Below are 21890 nucleotides of genomic sequence, written 5' to 3' on the forward strand. Positions count from 1 at the left end.
TGTGCCAACTAGGACAGCCCCACAACATCCAAGGCTGAATCTCATTCACCCCAGGGGCCCTGCCAACAAAGAGTTGTTTAACCACCTCAGTGAGCTCGCCCCCCCATTCATGGACGAGTCTTTTTTCTGTCATGCCATGAAATTTGTCCATTTTCTTTCCTGTAGTTTGTGCTTTGCTTCCGTCACGATTAGCAGAGGCAGATCGTGTGAAGTTGAGGTGTGGACCCAAAAGCAGACGCGTGGAACAGAACTTGGTTTTAACAGAAAGCGAGCCGTTTAATAAGGCTGGTAGAAAAAACACAAAACAAAGGGCAAAGGCTAAAAACTGAGTAACCTCAAATTAAACACGAAAACGCCCTGAACATGAAACCTGGAACATAATGACAAGACAGGCGGAAGCAAACTGAACATGTGACACAAGACTGTCAAAGTCAAACAGGAAACACACAGACTTGACATGGTGATGGGGAAATAGAAACGGGTGATGAGACACGGGAACAAATACAGAGAACGTGACAGCTAGGTCGAACACAGCTGACAGACTCGAACACTGAAGGTGCGACACCATAACCAACATAGTGGAGAAGACACAGACCTGGGAGGAACCTAAACAGACCTAAACAGGAAACAGAACTAACTGAAGCCTAAACCAGAACATCGTAACACAAAAAGGCATGAAAGGCATGAGTCGAAATGCTAGCTCAAAAGCCCCAGAACCATGACAGCTCCCATGTTTCTGCACACATCCCTGTCTCCACAGTTAGAATGATGTATGCGAGGATGTGGATAACTTTCCATAAGGTGTGTGAAGGTGCTGAAAAATCAAAAAATCTCACATGTATGTTATTCTTCTCTGGGTCTTACTGAGTCAGAGTACTTCTAAACAACATATCTATTACTACCTGTCTCATTAAGTTTTGTAACTTTTCTTTTTATGCCATTAATATTTGTAAAAACAGAATGCTGGTCCAGTCCACTTAAAACACACATGTTCTACAAGTCCCAGCTTAGCCCAGCCCTAAATAGTTAAGACTACTTAATCCGAGGCCAGTGATGTAAGTGCCACAGCGTCAGTGAAGCTTCAAATCCATATTTTTCCCTCTCTCAGTATCTAAAGTAAAGCCAAAGTAGAACATTTTATTATTATTAAAATTCATAAATCTGTGAAATCCACTAAGAAGAAAAGAAATCTTTGAACGAGCCCTGATATCACTTCTGTATCAGTTCGTGCAGGATTTTCACGTGACTGCTCCGTTATCGTTGTAGAATTCTATTGGTTCGAGTTCTCGTGGGAGACGTAGCTGATTGGATGTACTCGAGTGACGTCAGGTTGCTGGATACGGAAGTCGTTGTTAGAATAGCTGGCGGGGAGCTGTGAGTTGTTGTGAAACGCAGATATGGAAGAAAATCACTTGAAGTCCAGACTGAAGCGAAAGAAGTCAACGGTCGAAGCTTCCGGGGGAGCACCGAAGAGGAGCCCGACAACGTCCAGCAACAACCCGGCAAAGAGCGGTGGGTGAGTGTGTTTGCACCGACAACTTTACCTTAAAGGTTGAGAAAACACAATCTGGGCCGTTAACGGTAGTGATGGGCAGATGAAGCTTCATGAAGCACTGAAGCTTTTCATCCAATTGGTTCACCCCAGCGCAAAGCGTCTTGAAGCTTCATTTGCTCTAGTAGGACACCTACTGGACGTGAAAATATTAGTTGGCATGAATTTGAAGAGTGTGGCATTTTGCACACAGCCTGTAAATGTCAACAACAAAAGGAGTGTGTAAAACATGTATATTGTAGTGATGCAGTATACTGTGTATATTTATACTGGAAGTATGGAACATGATTATTTGGAAATGCTTAAAGTGGAAATGATCATTTACTGTGAGGTGAGGTGTGGTTGGGGTGTGGACAGTGGTTGTGCTTTAGTAACGTTGAGGTATGGACAGCTACACACTGAGGCTTTGAGCCTCAGTCCTGCCTGTTCACATTTTATTCTGTAAAAACTAAATTTTCGATTATGAACTTTTTAGTGGGGAGATTTAATGATTTAACAAATCTTTTGAATCCTTTGTCCTCCACAATGCTAAATGGCTGGGAGTCCTCAATCACCATGCTAACCAGGTCTTCATCTATTTGAGATTGTTCTCCTGAGGAAAGACAATAAAAGCAAAGCACAAATATAAATATCACACACGTAACTTATTACAGTTGTATAATATTGTTATATCATTTAGTAACATTACTGCATGCTACATTATCATGGCATTTGATGGCTCACCTGGTCTTGCTCCACAATCGGTGTCCCCCTTATTCTCATGCAAAGCTCTGTAGTGCCTAAGCATGGATGAGGTGTTGTTGTTATATCCCAGCTCCCTGGCACATAGCAAACACTTCACCTTGTACAAAAGTAAAGACAGCTTAACATAAATTGTATTGCACCATCAGTATTATGAAAATACATCTTCTATAGAAATTTACATACCTTGTTGGGAGGAATAAGATCAAATGTTCCCACACAGGGGAGGACATCCTCCTCTTCTTAGCTGGCTCCATTCTCTCCTGACTTTCTCTCCTCACTCTCATAAACCTCCAAACTGTCTCCAAACTCTCACTAACCGCAACTCTCCATCAAACACCCACATTTTGAATGAAGTCTGCGGGGTTTATATCGCTGTCATAGCTCGCGGCAAAGTTTGAACCACTTCCTGAACCAGTCACGTGGTACAGCCGGGCAGCGAGGCTTCGGACGTCATCATTTTCAGCTCCTCCCATAAATGAAGCAACGCAAGCCGAGTAACGCGAATCACTGAACTCTGCTCATTAAAGTATGGAAGCCCGTTTCCGCCACTAAAAAAAAAAAAAAGGATCCATAACTCAAAATTCCGAGTTATTTTCTCGAAATTTCGAGTTATTATCTCGAAATTTCGACATATTAACTCAAAATTTTGAGAAAAGCAACTCGAAATTTCGAGTTAGCGCTGCCAATCAGTAATCTACGTGAATGACGTCATTTCCATGTTACCCGGAAGCTGAAGCCCTCAGCTACAAATGCTACAGCTAAGCTACTGGTATTACATCCAGTCGTGAATGCACAGATTGCTGAGTGTTTTCAGCCTGGCTTCACAAATGATGAAATCCCTGTGTTATTAGCTGAATCACATGGTGTTACTATCAGCAAACATACTTTAATTTGTTGGGATCCGTTTTTGAGTGCGCGGTCCTGCGCCATATGCTTCCGGGTAACAAGAAAGCGACCTCATTCACGTATATTTTTGATTGGCAGAGCCAACTCGAAATTTTGAGAAAAGTAACTCGAAATTTCGAGTTATTTTCTCGAAATTTCGAGTTATTTTCTCGAAATTTCGAGAAAATAACTCGAAATTTCGAGTTATGGATACTAGCTTTTTTTTTTTTTTTAGTGGCGGAAACGGGCTTCCATATTAAAGAGCAACAAAGGCACATTTTTGTTTATGGTCGAAACGGTTCCTGCTGCCTGGAATAAACTGTATGTAGCTACAACCTGGGCCTGTAGGAGAGTCAAACATAAGATGATAATAATGAGAAATATATGATATATGAAAGCTCTTTGAAGTAACCATGCACCGATCCGACTTTTTGCATTTCCGGTACCATAGCTTGGCTTTAGATATGTGTTGATGATGCTGCCAACCTGTTATCAGACTTCAATGACTGAGCGGTCCTCATGGAGAACAGGACTGAGATCTGTTACTGTAACGACAGCAGGCTCCACTCAAACCTTCTTTTACTAACACTCTCAAATTAAACGGAACTAGTCGGGATCCAAGTTAAATGAATGAGTTTTACTAAACAAACAGGCAACAGAATTCCAGTCAGTAAAACGATCTACTTTTGTTTGATTTTTACAGTAAATGTAAATTTCTCCTTCTGTGTTAAATCAAAGTATTTCATAACCACAGAGCTTAAACTCTGCTGTAACGTGATGTGCACCTCCCTGCACCCGAGACTAGGTTTGCACCCCCTATGTTAAAGAGAAGACCCCAGCAATCCCCTCTGAGCAAGCACTGGGCCCTTATGGGGAGGAAGAGTCTGTCTTTTAATGGGAAGAAACCACAGCAAGGCTTGCAGGGAGGGGGATGTGTTGGGGGACAAGGACAAAACAGAAATAAGAGAAGACAGAAGTTATTGACATTGGGGTGGCTGTGGCTCAGGTGGCAAAGCAGGTCAGCCACTAATCAGAAGGTCGGTTCGATCCCAGGCTGCCTCCTGGCTGCATGCCAAATATCCTTGGGCAAGATACTAACCCCATGTTTGCCTACTGGTGGTGGTCAGAGGGCCCGGTGGCGCCAGTGTCCGGCAGCCTCGCCTCTGTCAGTGCCTCTGTCAGTGTAGCCACAGCTGCCCCAGGGCAGCTGTGGCTACAATGTATCCCATCACTGTGTGGGAATGGGTGGATGACTGAATGTAGTGTGAAGCGCTTTGGGGTCCTTAGGGACTAGAAAAGCGCTATACAAATGCAGGCCATTTACCTGCATTTGTATGGGTGCGAGTGAATGCTCGCACCCTGAGCCCTGCAGCAGAAGGGCTGGCTCAGGGTCACGTCTGAGCTGCAAGCTTTATCCAAAGAAAGCAAGTTTGTGTGTAATCGTAAAAGTAGAGAGAGGCTCTGAAGGCTTTGCTCCCTGATCTACTTTTAGTCTGAGAGAATTTTACATTACATTCAGAATTTAACAGGAAAACAAAGAAGAGAAGCCAGGGTGGGAAAAATCGTCTGTTTTTCTAGCCCCTGTTTCTGCGTCTAATGTAGCATTATTCTCAGACAGGATATTTCTCGTTTCACAAAGATGATAGATATCAGCCCTGCGTGAAGCACATTTCCTGCTCAAAAACTGCTTTAGAAAACGTCAGTGTTAGTGGAGGTCATCCAGATTATCTGGTTCGACACTGAGGCTTTCAGGGCAGAGAACAATAACAACAATAGTACAGTTTTACAGAAGAAAATTATAGGTGTTTAGGACGTGTCTGTAGTTTAACCAGCTGTCATCTGTGGCTCCATAGACAAAGATAACTAAGTATCAGTTTGTATATTATCATTGGTCACGATTCAAGAAAGAGACAACAGCGACACATTAAGTGTCCTCTCACATCCTGAAGAGCCTCAATACTTCCAAAAAGGTTGTGTTAAAAGGTATTTTTGCATGGCGTGGTTGTGATGTCTATGGATGTCATGTGACAGCTCGTATCCATTTAACTGCTCGAGGCTGAGACATCGGAGCGTGTTGATGTCATCCAGGCATCATTAAACCGGACTGTCTGCTCGATTTCACCGCTGCTGCCTTTGGGGAAAATTTATTTCACTGAAAAAAATATGACTTGTTGTCCTTGTTTATGTTTTAGTTTTGCTGAGTGGAATTCTGGTATTTTATTAGTCTGTTGGGGTTTTTTTTAGTGTCTGATGTGATGGCTGGAGTTTGGTAACCAGTAAAAATTCAACATTTTTAATTGAATTTTCTTTCTAATGGAAACAAACAAAGTAAAAAGGCACACTTACAACTATTTACAGTGAGGTGTTTTTAATGCAGTTAATTAAAAACCAGCTGATGTGAAGCTTTGCTGTGTTATTAAATCTGTTTTGTTTCGTTTGCAGTGTGCACCAGATCAAAGAGCAGCTTCAGAAATAATCTGATTGACTAAAAATTCCTACAGATTGATTGATTAATAAATGGAAAAATAACAAATGTGTGTGGAAACATTCGAGTCAAAGTTGTGTCGTATTTGTTTAGTGATGGTTTGTATGGAGATGCATGCATGAGGAGCGATGTGAGGAGAATGCAGCAGTTCACAGTGTGGATGATCTGCTTCACAGGCCGACGCTTCCTGCAGGAGCGTGGTGGAACAGACAGCAGCTGCTTGCTGTGGAGAGCCTGTGGGCATTCACGCTCCAGGCTACTCTGCCATGCCTGGAGGAGCAGCTCTGGGACCAGGTTCCTGATCTTCCACATGCATCTGCAGCGGTATGTTACTGCATTACACAGCTCCTGCAGGGAATATGATGAAGCTCCCAACAAGACACGAGCACACAAAGTGCCAAATGTTCACAGTTCTAATATTCCAGAGTGTTCCTGCTGTGTACTCTGTATGACAGCGTGTCCACTGGCCTCTGACAGGTGGAGTTTCTCTGTCAGACACAGGAGCCTGTGTGCTGTGATGCTCCTGTGCAACTTGGAGACAACAGGGAGAACATAGTGATGTTGCAAGTTCTCAGTAGGCAGTGTGGAGAAGATGGGGTGGGAATTATCCACCTCAGGGGTTCATTTCAATCATTGTGATATTTTATTGTGATGCATTGCACATTATAGAGATGTCACTATGATACAGTACAAACAAAAAGCCATTTGACGTTAACATCTTCTTTGTCTTGTTTTTCGTTTGATAGTCGCCACTGTCAGAAATTTTTTCTTTTCCCGAGATCTGATGTGTTTTCTTAGTGTTGCTTTCATTTTTTGAGCAGTATATTTCTGTATCCATGTCTTGACCCACTCCTAAATACATCTCAAAGGATGCTGTACTAGATAGGATGTAAAATAAGGCCACCATGTATGAATGTATGAACCCCAAACATGTTTCATTGTGTCAGGAGCATAGAAGTTGTCAGAAAAGACTAACAAGCTTGGTAATTAGGCTGCATCCATAAACTGCATTGTATTGTACTGATGTGTGTCTGTATAGATATAATTTATAAATATATGTGGTAATTGGTTTAAACGAACAGGAGGGGAAGAGAGAGAGAGAGAGAGCCAGGAAGCGAGCAGCCTTCATTGCCAACCCGGAAACGGGCAAAGTGATTGGTTGAAGTGTTCCATAGTCCTCCTGGACACTTTGAAGGATGCTGAGGAGGTGATCAAGGCAGCTTGCTCAGCATCTGTTCCAGGCATACAGTGGGGCAAAAAAGTATTTAGTCAGCCACCGATTGTGCAAGTTCCCCCACCTAAAATGATGACAGAGGTCAGTAATTTGCACCAGAGGTACACTTCAACTGTGAGAGACAGAATGTGAAAAAAAAAAAAATCCATGAATCTACATGGTAGGATTTGTAAAGAATTTATTCGTAAATCAGGGTGGAAAATAAGTATTTGGTCAATAACAAAAATACAACTCAATACTTTGTAACATAACTTTTGTTGGCAATAACAGAGGTCAAACGTTTACTATAGGTCTTTACCAGGTTTGCACACACAGTAGCTGGTATTTTGGCCCATTCCTCCATGCAGATCTTCTCGAGAGCAGTGATGTTTTGGGGCTGTCGCCGAGCAACACGGACTTTCAACTCCCGCCACAGATTTTCTATGGGGTTGAGGTCTGGAGACTGGCTAGGCCACTCCAGGACTTTCAAATGCTTCTTACGGAGCCACTCCTTTGTTGCCCGGGCGGTGTGTTTTGGATCATTGTCATGTTGGAAGACCCAGCCTCGTTTCATCTTCAAAGTTCTCACTGATGGAAGGAGGTTTTGGCTCAAAATCTCACGATACATGGCCCCATTCATTCTGTCCTTAACACGGATCAGTCGTCCTGTCCCCTTGGCAGAAAAACAGCCCCATAGCATGATGTTTCCACCCCCATGCTTCACAGTAGGTATGGTGTTCTTGGGATGCAACTCAGTATTCTTCGTCCTCCAAACACGACGAGTTGAGTTTATACCAAAAAGTTCTACTTTGGTTTCATCTGACCACATGACATTCTCCCAATCCTCTGCTGTATCATCCATGTGCTCTCTGGCAAACTTCAGACGGGCCTGGACATGCACTGGCTTCAGCAGCGGAACACGTCTGGCACTGCGGGATTTGATTCCCTGCCGTTGTAGTGTGTTACTGATGGTGACCTTTGTTACTTTGGTCCCAGCTCTCTGCAGGTCATTCACCAGGTCCCCCCGTGTGGTTCTGGGATCTTTGCTCACCGTTCTCATGATCATTTTGACCCCACGGGATGAGATCTTGCGTGGAGCCCCAGATCGAGGGAGATTATCAGTGGTCTTGTATGTCTTCCATTTTCTGACGATTGCTCCCACAGTTGATTTTTTCACACCAAGCTGCTTGCCTATTGTAGATTCACTCTTCCCAGTCTGGTGCAGGTCTACAATACTTTTCCTGGTGTCCTTCCAAAGCTCTTTGGTCTTGGCCATGGCGGAGTTTGGAGTCTGACTGTTTGAGGCTGTGGACAGGTGTCTTTTATACAGATGATGAGTTCAAACAGGTGCCGTTCATACAGGTAACGAGTGGGGGACAGAAAAGCTTCTTACAGAAGACGTTACAGGTCTGTGAGAGCCAGAGATTTTCCTTGTTTGAGGTGACCAAATACTTATTTTCCACACTAATTTACGAATAAATTCTTTACAAATCCTACCATGTGAATTCATGGATTTTTTTTTCACATTCTGTCTCTCACAGTTGAAGTGTACCTCTGGTGCAAATTACTGACCTCTGTCATCATTTTAAGTGGGGGAACTTGCACAATCGGTGGCTGACTAAATACTTTTTTGCCCCACTGTATGTTAGGTCTACAAATGTTGCCCAGAGCTTCTTCAGCATGTATGGAAGACCTTAAAGATGACTTGATGGGAAGGTCAGCAACCAGTGGAGGAGGTTTAGATTCCCAAAGAGAGGAACTCATCCAGTTTGGGCAATATTGCTGTTGAGTGTTGGAAGGAGGATGTTTTTAAGCACTGTATTATGAAAACTGAATTTTTCCAAGAACAACTATATCAACCCCTTTATTGAGAAGTGTGGGATTCCTGGTTGTGTATGAAGTTGATTAGGGGGTGGTTCTCGTACACCAAGAGTCAGATTAAAATGCTAAATCTATTCAAATGTTCAAAAGGTCCAATCAGTGAAGTTAAAGGATGGATGATAGCTTATATTAAAGCTGCTGTGCCCCTTCCTTCCAAAGTATAGTAACACTTGTTACCAGGGGGAAACCACACCCCTGACTTTGAGAAACACCAGGCACTAAACATCCTTAGTTCAGCTGTAAAGTTGGACATCAGAAGATGGAGGACCTGCAGAGCTGCTCTCCAGGGTGGCCGTTAGAGCAAGCGTATTTGTTTGGCACTTCTGTCTCATTTTTGAGCCCTTGAGGTTGAACCAACATTTAGTTAAACACTGACACTATAGAATAAAGTCTTTTTTTTCCTTTTTGAAGGGGATATAGGGAAATGTAACTTCTTTTGTAGATCATGATGAAACTAATATCTTTGGACTTTTGGTTGGTTAAAACATTCAAAATGACACCTAAACAACTAATTGTAATTTTTTTTTCTATAATGTTAGAGCTGCTGGCCTATTTCCATTGGTGAGGAACATTTACATGACACACACACACCTGTGTATTCATGTAATCATCCAAAGATCAACTGTCCACAGCACGCTCCGCATGACTGGCTGAAGTTCCACACACCCGTTGTCAGACCCTTATTCCTGTTTTCTCCTTGTTTTTAGAGACCTGCGGGACTTTGGGTGGAGGAACAGGGGTGGTGCGACCTCAGCAGTGAGGTTTCTACCTTCCCTGAACCGTCTCATCTTTCTCTGAGACCGTCACAGATCCCAGATCCTGTCGGGCTCAGCTCCTCCCCGGAGGACCCCACAGCACACACCAGCACGGTGCCAGAGCCACCTGTCAGAGGCCCGTGCTCCCACAGCATGGAGAGCTCCACTCACTCTCCTCAAACCCTCAGCAAAACACGGCGGCCGTCCCTGCACAGCTGGGTGGAGGCGCTGCCATCACCAGGATTTTCCAGTGCTGGGAAGGAGGAGGGGAGGAAAGCGACTGGACCAGTCAGTAGGAAGCTTCCAACATACTGGGTGAAGGTATCTGACAGAGTTCCTCTGCAGAATGAGGTCGAAGCTAAAAAGGAAGAGGAGGTGCAGGGGTGCGGCAAAAAAGATGGAGGAAGAGGAGCAGATGGAGGAGCAGGGGGAGGACTGCAGAGTTGTCCCATGTGTCTCCAAGTGTTCCCTGCTGGGTAAGAACTGATTGGGTGTTTTCTTTCTTCATTCACATCAGCATAGGGACTTTTTTCCTTTGTGCGTTGTTGCTGATTTTTATTAATTTATTTTTTAATGATTCTTTATGACATCAGCGACCAGCCAGATGGCATCCAGCTGAAGCTGGTCACCAGTTAGATGTTTTCAGTGTGTGTAGCTCTTGTTAGTTAAATGGATAACGACAAGTAAACAAACTAGTTTAAGTTTTAGAGTCGGGGTGTCAAACTCAAATACACAATGGGCCAAAATTCAAAACTGGAACAAAGTCGCGGGCTAACGTTAATATTTATTGAAATATATTTATTCCTTCAGATATAAGAATGAATCTTTTCTTATGGACTCAAACAAGTTTTGCTGAAAAACTGAATATGGAACAAGCAAAGCTTAATACTAGACAATATATATATATTAGCTGTATAATACCAGTAGGCCAGCTCTAATAGTAATTAAAATTTTGCCCGCGGGCCAGAGTTTGACACCTATGTTCTAGAGGTTTAAAAGTGACAGCATCACAAAGCTGACTGCCCAGCCTCCAAAGGATCAACATTACCTTACAGCAGAACTTCCATATATGTTTTTATTGTGCAGGTCTTGCATAGCATCATCCCGTGACCTCTGCTTTCATGTCAGAATCAACATGACATAATTACATAAATATAAAAATGTTTATATGCTGTCTGAGGTGCAGTGCAGTTTCAGCACAAGGTCCAAACAAACAGTTGTCCAGATTCTGCTGCATAAGTGGTGCCCACAGATGGAGAGGTCCAGGGTTCAGTCAGGTCCAGTTCACCACATCCAGTACAGTCTAGTTGTTCTTGGTTCTCCAGGTTCACCCAGATGGACTGCGATGGTCACCTGGCCCACTGTCTGTCTGAAATGAATGTGGACATGACCTGGTAAGCTGAATCGATGCCGACGGTCTACAAGGCGCCCGGTTGCTGCTCCGGGGTCGTATCGCACGGAGGACGACGGTGCAGACAGCAGCCTGTGCAGAGAACTCTGCTGACTGAGCTGCAGTGAGATGAGGAAACTTCTTCGGTGCACGAGCACACCATGTTTTCATGGCTGATTAGTCGTACTGAGTGTACACTTTACTTTAAAACTCAGTAACAGACACTGTAACCTGTGTGTCTTTTTTTTCTTGTAAAAGTAACTGTAATCTTTATTAGCTTTGAGTTCAAGATGATCCGGTCGGCTTCATTCATGACGGCACTGCAGTGCACGTACATCCACACAAGTAGAGCTGTGCTCGCAAGGTCACCCACCCTGGTATACTCTGCAGCTATCTAATGCAGTTCTACAATGTCACGTTCTTCATTTCTCTGCATTGATGGTGTGACTGCAGTGTAACACATGAGCCTGACTATTCTCATTCAGTCCTGATTCTTGCTGCCTGGATTTCCAGCTGCTGTATCTATAGTCCCAGGGAGCAGGTGCAAGCAGTGCTTTTACTGGACAAATGTACATGATGTATGATCCTTACTGCTCTTTTTGCATTGTGCATATGTTTTGTGGGGAACATCCAGAGTTCACCACAATAATATAAATATGGCAGTAACAGTGTGTGCAGTCTTTCATTGGTTAGGATGAGCCTTGGTTTTCCCAAAATCCCGACGGTGTTTGCCATCTCGTTACACACCTGTTTGTTATGTGGTTCCCATATAGGAAAGACCTTTTCAGTGGATACCTTATCAACATCTAGTTCCACATTTATATACATTTCTCAATTTAATTTACAAACAACATAAATTTGGTTTGGGATAAATTCAAAGAGAACTTCTTTTTGATCAAACCAACATTTATCAGTTTCTTCACTGACAACCTCCAAGAACGGCTGTATCATGTGCAACACAACAAACCTCAGTATGTCTGTCACTCTACACATGTCAGTGATACACACAGGAAACAGTCTGGGACCCAATACTGAACCTTGTGGGACACCACAGCTAATGTTCAACCACTTATGCAAACCTGCCTTTTCACAAAAGGCAGATCTTAATAAATAAATAATATAATACTCAGATTATTTGTCTAATATTAAATTATTTGTTAAATCAGGAAGGGGCAAATCATTTTTCACCGAGTGTGACTGAGCCCAGTATCGTTAGGTTCAGGGTGACTGTGCTTCTCTGCATGAACAGAGCTGAGGGCTGATCAGAGGAGCTGTATGAGCCCAAGTGTTCACTCGCATAGAAATCTATAGCATCTGCACAGATCTTCCTGCTGTTGTCGGCACAAATAAAGGACGTCAGTGAGAGAAAAAAGGACTCGGTTCACAGAAAACCAGTTTGATTTTTAATAATTACACATATTTACAAAGATGCGATGAAGCTAAATGAAGCAGACCTGGCCAGCATTATGTAAAAGCAGAACTGTAGTTCAATAATCCTTCATGGGGTTTGAGCGGCCTTCATGTTCTGTAAGGTGGAGTCAAGAGCTTCCAGTTTATCCATTGGTCCCTTAAGGGGAAAAACAGCATCACTAATGTATCACCTGTGTGCAGGTAATAAAATACAGTCTGTGAGATGGAGTGTCGGGGTTGGAGGAGGAGGATGCTTCTTTAGATTAGAGGTGTGTATTTTCATTGTGACTGGAACTTCATTACGCCGTCTCCCTGCCTGTACAGGGCCTGCAGCTAATTGAGGCCCTGTGACTGATCAGCTAATTAATCCTATTATGAGGGTATTAAATTAGCGTGGGTCAAGTTTAATCACAAACAGCTAACTGAGAGCTTCTCCTCCCTCAGAAGAACATGTATGCAGATACACACAGCCTGCATCAGAAGCACTGAGTTGTGTTGGAGACATGAATGTGTGCTCACTGATGTCCCAGCATTAAAACATCAAAGCTTCAGTTAGGTACTGATATGTTGCTTGCTGTGTATAAAAGGAGGCAGTATACAGAGTTAAAGTGTCCTGAAAACTTCATTATATAGTAAAGACAAACTCATGGCTTCGTACTGGTTTTATAGCTGTTGTGCACCAGCAGCTGCATGATGGAGGGCATGAATTATAATAGTGACCTAATCCTCCAACCCCTGACTAACACTCATCCACAACATTACAGCTGAGACTGGGAATGACCCACTTTTCTTTCTTTAGCGCCCCAGCAGTTGTCTCAGGGCACTTTTTTACAGTATCTCTAGTACTGTAGGCATAGTCCTCAACAATCAGATGATCCTCTATAAACAGAGCTTGGCAACAGTAGGGAGGAAGAACGCCTGTTTAATGGGAACAGACCTCTGCCAGAACCAGGCTCAGGGAGGGCGGCCTTTGCTGAGATTGACTGGGCGTCGAGACAAACTCCAAAGTAACACACCTGGAATTTAACCCAAAAAAGCTTTGTTCCCCCACACAGGGAAGACCCACTAATGTCTGTGAAAACCACGGAAAAGCTCTCATGGCTTTTCTGCTGTTCTCCCATTTCATTTAGACTTGCAAACAGATTTCCAGCTGTCGTTGCAGCAGGTCACTGTAGACATGGAACCACACAGTGAGCACATAAAGGAAACGGTGACCAGTTTCCCCCAGCAGGTCACACAGATGGTCACGCAGCAGCACCTGGTGAGGAGGAACCCAAAGCTGCATTTACTGTGGAAGCTGAAGCCAACGTCTGACAGCAGGCATGGGCCAAGTCTGTCTGCTGCTCCTCACCTATGTGACGATAACGCGGACCTTCACTGGGAAATATTACAATTACACATGTGTAAGGAAAGAGGTCAGGTCTCCTCCCAGCTGCTTGTGTCAATTACACATTCACAGGAAATGTTGATTATTTGAACGATTCGTTAAAAATAAGAAGGTTTGTTTGTGTGTGGGGACTGAGGCAGCTTAGCGAGCTCCATACGCTGGACGAGAGTTCGGACATACCCTGGCAGAGTTTCAGCTGCGTTACCTGCTGCAGCCGTAACAGGTGAACAGATAGAGGTGCAGTCAGAGACACGGGAAATCATTTGATCTTTGAGGCACTTCTTAAATAAAAAGTTGTCACCCCCTTGTTTGTGAAAACAACAGAACACAAAGAAAAGTTTGTGGTTATGGAGGAACATGTGCCGCTTGCATCAATAAAAGGCATCATCAATTTTGGATTCACTAGCTACATCATAATACACAATAACAACATTTTCTCCTTTGTCATTGTACATTCTTGTGTGTGTGAGGCGTGGCCCCCCTACCAAGATAGAAAAAAAAAAGAAGAATAAAAAATTGCACGTAAAATTATTTAAAGTTGTTCCGTAGAGCCGTCGTATTCATCCAGGGCGTGAGATGGGCTGAAACGTGTTGATGGTGGCAGGCACAGAATGAAACGCTCACACAGCCAGTCCTGCTCTGACACGAGGATGGACTGACAGGGACAACAGGACCAAACAAAGAAAAGGAGAAGACAGCATAAAGTCAGGGAATGTTCCTGTAGTCCGGCGTCCGGCTCCCCAGGGAAAAACTCTCCCTCCTCCCGTTTGCCTTGTGGACAGGTCCAGGGGGAACTTCCTCCTTGTTGTCGCCTTTCTGAGTTGAGTTGGCTTGCAAGTTTGTTTGTTTGTTTCTGTTTTTGAACAGCAGCTCGGAGGAGGACGCTGGTTTCTCCTTCATACAGACTCTTCTGTGGCTAGCAGCAGGGGGTTGATGTATTCAAATCCCTCAAACTCGGACTGGTCTATTCTCTTGATGACGTCCCTGAGGAGAGAAGGATGGAAAGAACAATTAGAGGACTTGTTTTACCACAGAGCTACTGAGAGTAAACCAGGTTTGCTCCTGGCGTCTCTCAGGTGAGCGTCACCACATCTTTTTCCAGGTTTGGAATCTAAAGGAAGTAAAATGATGTTTTTTGGAGGGGTGGGGGAATGTCCATGTTGAATTGCAGACCATTGTTTAGAACATTTTCAGGCTCTGTACCCACTGAGTTATGGTTCTGTTTTCATTTTCTTGGCAATCAGTGCAGGTATCAGTAGAACGTACCTACTGATACAAATACCACTAAATTTGCTTTAAGAAATGATTGAAATGATAGAATGTAGCAAGGTGATTGACTCAGTAATTCAGAAAGTGTAGCTCTTCTGGGATTTTCCACACAATCATCTTTCTGGTTTTAGAGAATGGTTGAGGGAAAAAAGAAAATATGAGTGAGCGGCGGTTCTCTCGGCACAAATTGTTGATGCCAGAGGTCAGAGCAGAATGCACAGACCACAGTGTATGCCCCCCCTGTCAGCTAAGAACAGGAAACTGAGGCTACAGTTCACATAAGCTCACCAACACTGGACAATAGAAGATTAGAAAAACGCTGCCTAGTCTGCTGAGTCTCCATTTCTGCTACAATGGTCACAAAATGCTAATCAGCATAAAGCATGGATCCATTCTTCCTTGTAGCAGCACTTGGTGTAATGTGGTGTGGAAGACAGTTTTTTGGCACAGCTCAGATCAGCCTGAACTAGTTTAAACTGGCTTGAACCTTTCAAATGGATTCCACAATGACCAAATTTGAAATGTGTACCATGACGACTCTGTAGCATCTGTGTGATGCTATCATGTAAATATGGACCAACACATCTGAGCAATGCACAAAGAATTAGCAGAGTTGTGAGGATGAAGCGAGGTCCAAGCTGTTAATATCAAGGTTTACCTAATGAAGTGGCCTGAGCCACTTGTTGACTTTGATGCCTAAAGTTTGGCATTTGTCCATGTGCCGGCCTGTCCTATAAGGTGAAGGCTGCAGCAGGGTGGGGAGTGTGTGGACAGAAGAGTGCCCACACCAGCGTAACAGAGATCTGAAACATGCCCTGCTGTTCTTACTCTGATTGGGATAAACGTCGTGCTGCTGAAAATGATTTTAAAGGAAAATGCTGACGTATGACATCAGGTTTGTTTTTGGAGGATTCATTAGAAAGACTGCAGGTCTGTGGATCACACTGTGGATCGCTCTGTGGATCAGTGTGTCCACGGCTCTTTCTGCACTCTCTCCTCTTCGTCTCCATCTGGTAACGCTTTCACGTTTTCCAAGTCAGCAAAAAGAACCATTTACATTGGTTGAACACACTGTTTGTTTTGGTCGTCTCCCAAACCTTCTCCACTCTCCTTTGTGTTTCCCCCTCTGTGGTCTTTCACTCTGCCTCCTCGTTCTCCCTGAAACTTGAAAACAAAAAAGCCCACTTTCTAAATCTAATGGCGTTATTGTTGCTTGACCTACTCCTACAGTGCGAGTCCTTCACATGAGATCAGATGGAGAGAAAATATTTGCTTCATCAATATTCCAGTCTGCACACTCAAAGACACTATAGCGTTTCATTCACTTGTCCTGGTGCTCTCTGTGGGTGGGATCTGCAAGCTATCTGACAAAGCGGTGGCCCTTAAAGTGAGACTCCCACCCACCTGGTGGAGCAGGGAGAGGACCAGTGAACGTGTCTATTGTTTTAACTTCAAAGCCCCCTGCTCCGTGTCTGCAGCGAGAAAACATCTTGGCCTTTCCCAGCAAGAGGCCTCCCCTCGGCAAGAGCTTAACCATGCCCCGCTCCCTTCCATTGGCCAACACAACCACACATGTGTACACACACACACACACACACACGCGCACACACACACACACACACACACGCACGCACACGCACGCACGAGTAAACAGCCTGTTGCTGCAGTAGGGAGAAGGCGGTAGTGTTGCTAAGGGACTGCTTTTTTTTTACCCAGCTGCTCCTAATCCACAGTTTATAAAGTTCCACCTGAGATTATTCCTTCGTTAGTGGAAGAAACAAACACATAAAGCATTCAGCCAGCTCCTGATTCATCTGCACAGTGGTTTTTGTTTTTCTGACATCATGTCATGGATATCGTCTTACAAGGATGGAAGGATCAAACGAACCAGCAGTGTGGAGGCTAACACAGCTCAAAAACACATCCTCTGTGGAAACGTGCAGCTGAGCCATCAGCTGATGTGGGCTGAGATCAGTGGTTATTAGGTTACATTAGGTTATTCTTCAATACTCTTCAATTCTTCAATACTAACCTTACTAACCTCAGCTGTGAATTGCATTTTTGTGTGTTTCATTGCAGAACTGATCCAGAAGTTCATATGAATGAATCGAGCCAGATTTACCATCATCACAGCACACAAACAGGTTTCACAGGAACTGAGGAGCCTCTGGGGTTCAGTTTGGCCAAAACTTGAACTCAAAGTTTTGATTAGTGCAGTGGTTCCCAAACTTTTTTTGCTAGGCCCCCCTTTGTTTTACAACAAAAATGTCCCCCCCCCCGCACAAACACATCTTCCAACCACACACACCCATATTTTGCTCTATTGCGGTTTATTTCACACCTCAAACATTTAGTAAACAATTAAGCAAATACAAGTAATCTGCAATAAATTACAGGTAGTAATAAAATAAACTATGAACTCTTTTACGCTATGTCCACGCCTTAGCTGAGTAAGAATGTGTCGTGTTGACAGTGGTGACTTAGATAGCCACACTTCATTTTAGAAACAGCCAAATACAAACGTGTTGCTCAAGTTTATGTCTGCATCGTTTCCTCAAATTTGTCTCATGTCCATCTAAGTCACAGTTGTAGCTGAGCACTAAGCTAATGCACATACTTACAGGTGTACACTACCAGCTGTAATTCACACAGCTGTCTCCATTAGGGAAATGAAAGCTGCGGTGTGGCCTGGACATGTTTCCCCAACTATAAATGGAGCAGCTGAGCCATCGGTGATGTGGGCTGGCATTCAGATCAGTGGACCGCTCTGTAGTGCAGCTCTGCAAGTGTAGCTCTGTGGTGCAGCTCTGTGGTGCAGCTCTGTAAGTGCAGATCAGTGGACCACTCTGTAGTGCAGCTCTGTAAGTGCAGCTCTGTAAGTGCAGCTCCGTAAGTGCAGCTCCGTAAGTGCAGCTCCGTAAGTGCAGCTCCGTAAGTGCAGCTCTGTAAGTGTAGCTTTGTAGTGCAGCTCTGTAAGTGCAGCTCTGTAAGTGCAGATCAGTGGACCACTCTGTAGTGCAGCTCTGTAGTGCAGATCAGTGGACCGCTCTGTAGTGCAGCTCTGTAGTGCAGATCAGTGGACCGCTCTATAGTGCAGCTCTGTAAGTGCAGCTTTGTAATGCAGCTTTGTAATGCAGCTCTGTAAGTGCAGCTCTGTAAGTGCAGCTCTGTAAGTGTAGCTCTGTAATTGCAGCTCTGTAGTGCAGCTCTGTAAGTGCAGATCAGTGGACCACTCCGTAGTGCAGCTCTGTAAGTGCAGCTCTGTAAGTGCAGCTCTGTAAGTGCAGCTCTGTAAGTGCAGCTCTGTAGTGCAGCTCTGTAAGTGCAGATCAGTGGACCACTCTGTAGTGCAGCTCTGTAAGTGCAACTCTGTAAGTGCTTTTAGCGGAGTAAGAATGTGTCGTGTTGACAGTGGTGACTTAGATAGCCACACTTCATTTTAGAAACAGCCAAAGCAAATATCCCAGTAAATGTCCCAGTAAAAGAGTTTCGTTTTCTCAGATCTAAAGGTATATTACACTATGTGCGACTTCATTATCATCATCCATACCATTATTGAGTTGAATCTCCTCCCACCCTCAGAACCATTTTAATTCTTAACAGTGAACACAGTGGTACATATACACAGCTTTAATACTTTCTTACTATAAGCCTCATAGACACACACAAACACACACACTCTTTCACCCTGACTCTTACACTTGCCCTGGATGCATCTATCACACTGTGTGAGTGTGTGAACAGGTGCTACCCCTCAGCCTCCACGTAGCTGTGCGTACAGTTACATTTGAATGTCCTTGGTGACTTCCTGCTTCAGTTATCACAGTCACAAGAGTTTCAGAAAGCTTGACCTCTGACCTTGAGGCTGAGCTCACTGAAATTCAAACTTTGAGTAGCGGCACCTTTGGTGTGAATTTCAAAACCCTGCATCGTCTTCTCACACTCACAGTCGTGTCAGACACATTTTAATTCAATTCCGTTTTGCTTCTATAGTGCCAATTCACAAGAAGGCGCTTTATTGTAATAAGCTAACAGTCGGCAAAGGTAGGAGGGAAAAACAGCCTTTAAACAGGAAGTTGATCAGAACCAGGCTCAGGTGTGGCAGCCATCCAGTGCGACCTGCTGGTAAGTGAGGGAGAGAGCAGAGACAGGACAGAAGAGCCTCACAGTTTGAAATATGACCAGTTTATCCTTATTAAAGGCTTTAAGGTGGTGGTAATGAAACAATTTCAAAGTCTTCCTTTTCGTGGCAGATGGCTGCCCCTGAGTTGAGACAGACAAACCACTCACATTCACACATGTATGCAATTACAATCACCAGTTAACCTCCAATAACTGCTCATCTTGGACTGTGGGAGAAAGCCACATCAGTCGGAAAGAAGCGAGGAAAACATACAAGCTCCACACAGATGGTGGATTCCAACCAGGACCTTCTTGCTGCGAGGCATCAGTGCTGAGCACCTGGTTATTTCTCTGTGTTAGCCCTGTGACAGACTGACAGCCTGTCCACAGTGTACCTGGCTCTCCCCCTGTGGCACTGAATTCAATGCATAGATAGGTGGACTCACCAAGGGCTTGCTGATAGCAGGTTGTCTGATTGTTGGGGTTTTTTAGCTACGATGTGGTGACTGTGAGCTGGCGTTATGTAAGTGAAGATGAAGTGAATATATCAGAGATTTAGTCCATAATGATACAACAGCATCACACAGTTGGGGCTGGATGTACATGCATGATTCAAATTATTCGTGCAATTACTAAAACAATGAAACTAGCTGCAACACCTGCCAGTGAACATCACAGACAGACATGCAGCATCAGTGAATGCAAAGTAACGTAGTGAAGAGTATGACTGCACAAGTCTGGAAAGATCTGTTCATCCAAGAACGGGAAAAAAGGATTTAACGAAAAAAGTGAGCTGCTGCAAACACGTCACCGGCTCTGTGAGGACGTGCCACACTAAAGCAGTACTATAGTCCTAGCTGCTATATATTCAGGCTCTTGAAATCCATCACTAAGGATCAAGGCTAGTGAAGACAAAGGCCTCGTTTCCTAAGCACAGGCAGAGCTTGGCCATTTTCTAAGATAGGGAGCTGGCACAGAAAGCCTCTCCTGCACTCCTCTCACACGCTGCCGAGGGCCCCCAGCCATCCTGGCTTTTAATGTCGCAATGTAAATCTCTAACATGGAGGGTTTACCCTTCTCTCTCCTTTCATGGCTTTCACTTCTCTTTCTTCTTGTGCCAAAGCCATCATGAGTGGGAGAGAGGGGAGACTGGAGAGCTTTTGCATCACCCCCTCCTAGCGAGAGTGGGCAACGTCAGCCCCTCTCCTTGGTAACAGGGAAGAGGAGGGGGTGGGGAGATAAAGTGCGAGACACAGGGAGGAGCCGTGCATCTTATTTTGACGTGCTGCAGTTTTTGATGCCAACTTGCTATCTCTGCTGCTGAACTGGTCACGTGCTCCCCACCCCGTTCTCCCTCTTCTCACCACTGCACCATTTGGACCTCTTCTACGATCGTCCTCCCAAGAGTTAGTCGCAGACTCCCGTCATCAAAGTCTGACACAAACGAGCTGGGATGAACTTCAGAGACATCTCGCTGCAGCCCTTTAATGAGCTGCGAGCCTCAGCCACTCCAAGGCTGGTTTTGAACATTGATATCTGCTGAACAGCACAAACTTCAAACTGGATGCTTCCCAAAGACATCTGCCGTGGGTGCAGATCATGACGGGCATGTAATAAGGCCGCCAAGTGCAGCACAGTCAACAGCTCTGCAGTGATAATACCAATTAGTGACAGCACGAAGGGCGTCATTTATTTTGGAGTGAATTCTAAGTCAAGACACTGCGGAGGTACAGATTATCACAAGCCATGACAGACAGACCCCCGGCAGGCGGACAGCTCCAGGAGTTACACAATCTAGAGGTTTTTCAGCCATACTTTGTAAAATTCTGCTGAATTCCACATAAACTGTATATGAAATATGGAGGGAGCATGAGCTATGTGGTGCTGCAGTGGGCACGCATTGTTCTTAAACACGGTTTAACGCATGTTACAACTTCACTCTGAAAGACCAAAAACAGCCCAAAAAAACCCAGCTGTGTGTAGCACGCCACCAACACCCACATGTCCTTCAGTTTTCAGGCCCCTCTTCTGTGGAACCAGCTGCCAGTTTGGATTCAGGAGACAGACTACAGGGAGTGCAGAATTATTAGGCAAGTTGTATTTTTGAGGAATAATTTTATTATTGAACAACAACCATGTTCTCAATGAACCCAAAAAACTCGTTAATATCAAAGCTGAATGTTTTTGGAAGTAGTTTTTAGTTTGTTTTTAGTTTTAGCTATTTTAGGGGGATATCTGTGTGTGCAGGTGACTATTACTGTGCATAATTATTAGGCAACTTAACAAAAAACAAATATATACCCATTTCAATTATTTATTTTTACCAGTGAAACCAATATAACATCTCCACATTCACAAATATACATTTCTGACATTCAAAAACAAAACAAAAACAAATCAGCGACCAATATAGCCACCTTTCTTTGCAAGGACACTCAAAAGCCTGCCATCCATGGATTCTGTCAGTGTTTTGATCTGTTCACCATCAACATTGCGTGCAGCAGCAACCACAGCCTCCCAGACACTGTTCAGAGAGGTGTACTGTTTTCCCTCCTTGTAAATCTCACATTTGATGATGGACCACAGGTTCTCAATGGGGTTCAGATCAGGTGAACAAGGTGGCCATGTCATTAGTTTTTCTTCTTTTATACCCTTTCTTGCCAGCCACGCTGTGGAGTACTTGGACGCGTGTGATGGAGCATTGTCCTGCATGAAAATCATGTTTTTCTTGAAGGATGCAGACTTCTTCCTGTACCACTGCTTGAAGAAGGTGTCTTCCAGAAACTGGCAGTAGGAC

General features: G+C 44.2%; 2 protein-coding genes and 1 long non-coding RNA gene across 8 annotated transcripts in view; 1 reads left to right on the top strand and 2 right to left on the bottom strand.

Moving 5' to 3' along the window:
- The first annotated feature begins 1235 nt into the window (after positions 1–1235).
- Positions 1236–11576, top strand: si:ch73-70k4.1 (FA core complex associated protein 20). Of its 3 annotated transcripts, none has more exons than XM_076878833.1 (4): positions 1236–1516; positions 5843–5990; positions 9570–9991; positions 10841–11576. In XM_076878833.1, the coding sequence occupies exons 1-4, from the start codon at positions 1398–1400 to the stop codon at positions 10911–10913; spliced, it is 762 nt and encodes a 253-aa protein (XP_076734948.1). In that variant the 5' UTR covers positions 1236–1397; the 3' UTR covers positions 10914–11576. The 3 variants fall into 3 exon arrangements, with proteins under 3 accessions (XP_076734948.1, XP_004545997.1, XP_014268273.1); XM_004545940.3 differs by having other exon boundaries at positions 1241–1516; positions 9468–9991; XM_014412787.2 differs by lacking the exon at positions 1236–1516 and adding an exon at positions 3418–3502 and having other exon boundaries at positions 9468–9991.
- LOC143414451 (uncharacterized) lies at positions 1836–2842 on the bottom strand. Its single transcript, XR_013095067.1, has 3 exons — positions 2480–2842; positions 2276–2393; positions 1836–2144 (listed from the first exon to the last, which is right to left on the bottom strand). It is a non-coding gene; the product is annotated as an uncharacterized LOC143414451 (long non-coding RNA).
- Positions 11577–12296: 720 nt separating the features above from the next.
- Positions 12297–21890, bottom strand: part of prkcz (protein kinase C, zeta) — a 106221-nt gene continuing 96627 nt past the window's right edge. For all 4 annotated transcript variants that reach the window (XM_076878830.1, XM_004545942.6, XM_076878832.1 and 1 more), the window contains one exon: positions 12297–14686. In XM_076878830.1, coding sequence (XP_076734945.1) covers positions 14599–14686 — 88 coding nt within the window. In that variant the 3' untranslated portion in view covers positions 12297–14598. The remainder of the gene's footprint in view (positions 14687–21890) is intronic.

The sequence above is a fragment of the Maylandia zebra genome, linkage group LG20, assembly GCF_041146795.1.
Source record: "Maylandia zebra isolate NMK-2024a linkage group LG20, Mzebra_GT3a, whole genome shotgun sequence".
NCBI lineage: Eukaryota > Metazoa > Chordata > Actinopteri > Cichliformes > Cichlidae > Maylandia > Maylandia zebra.

What these genes read in the sequence shown, in the direction of transcription:
- si:ch73-70k4.1 (XM_004545940.3), top strand. Translation starts at nt 1,398, where the DNA reads ATGGAAGAAAATCACTTGAAGTCCAGACTGAAGCGAAAGAAGTCAACG. An exon ending in AACCCGGCAAAGAGCGGTGG is followed by an intron (nt 1,517 to 5,842) that starts GTGAGTGTGTTT and finishes TCTGCTTCACAG; the next exon opens with GCCGACGCTTCCTGCAGGAG. An exon ending in CTCCAAGTGTTCCCTGCTGG is followed by an intron (nt 9,992 to 10,840) that starts GTAAGAACTGAT and finishes TTGGTTCTCCAG; the next exon opens with GTTCACCCAGATGGACTGCG.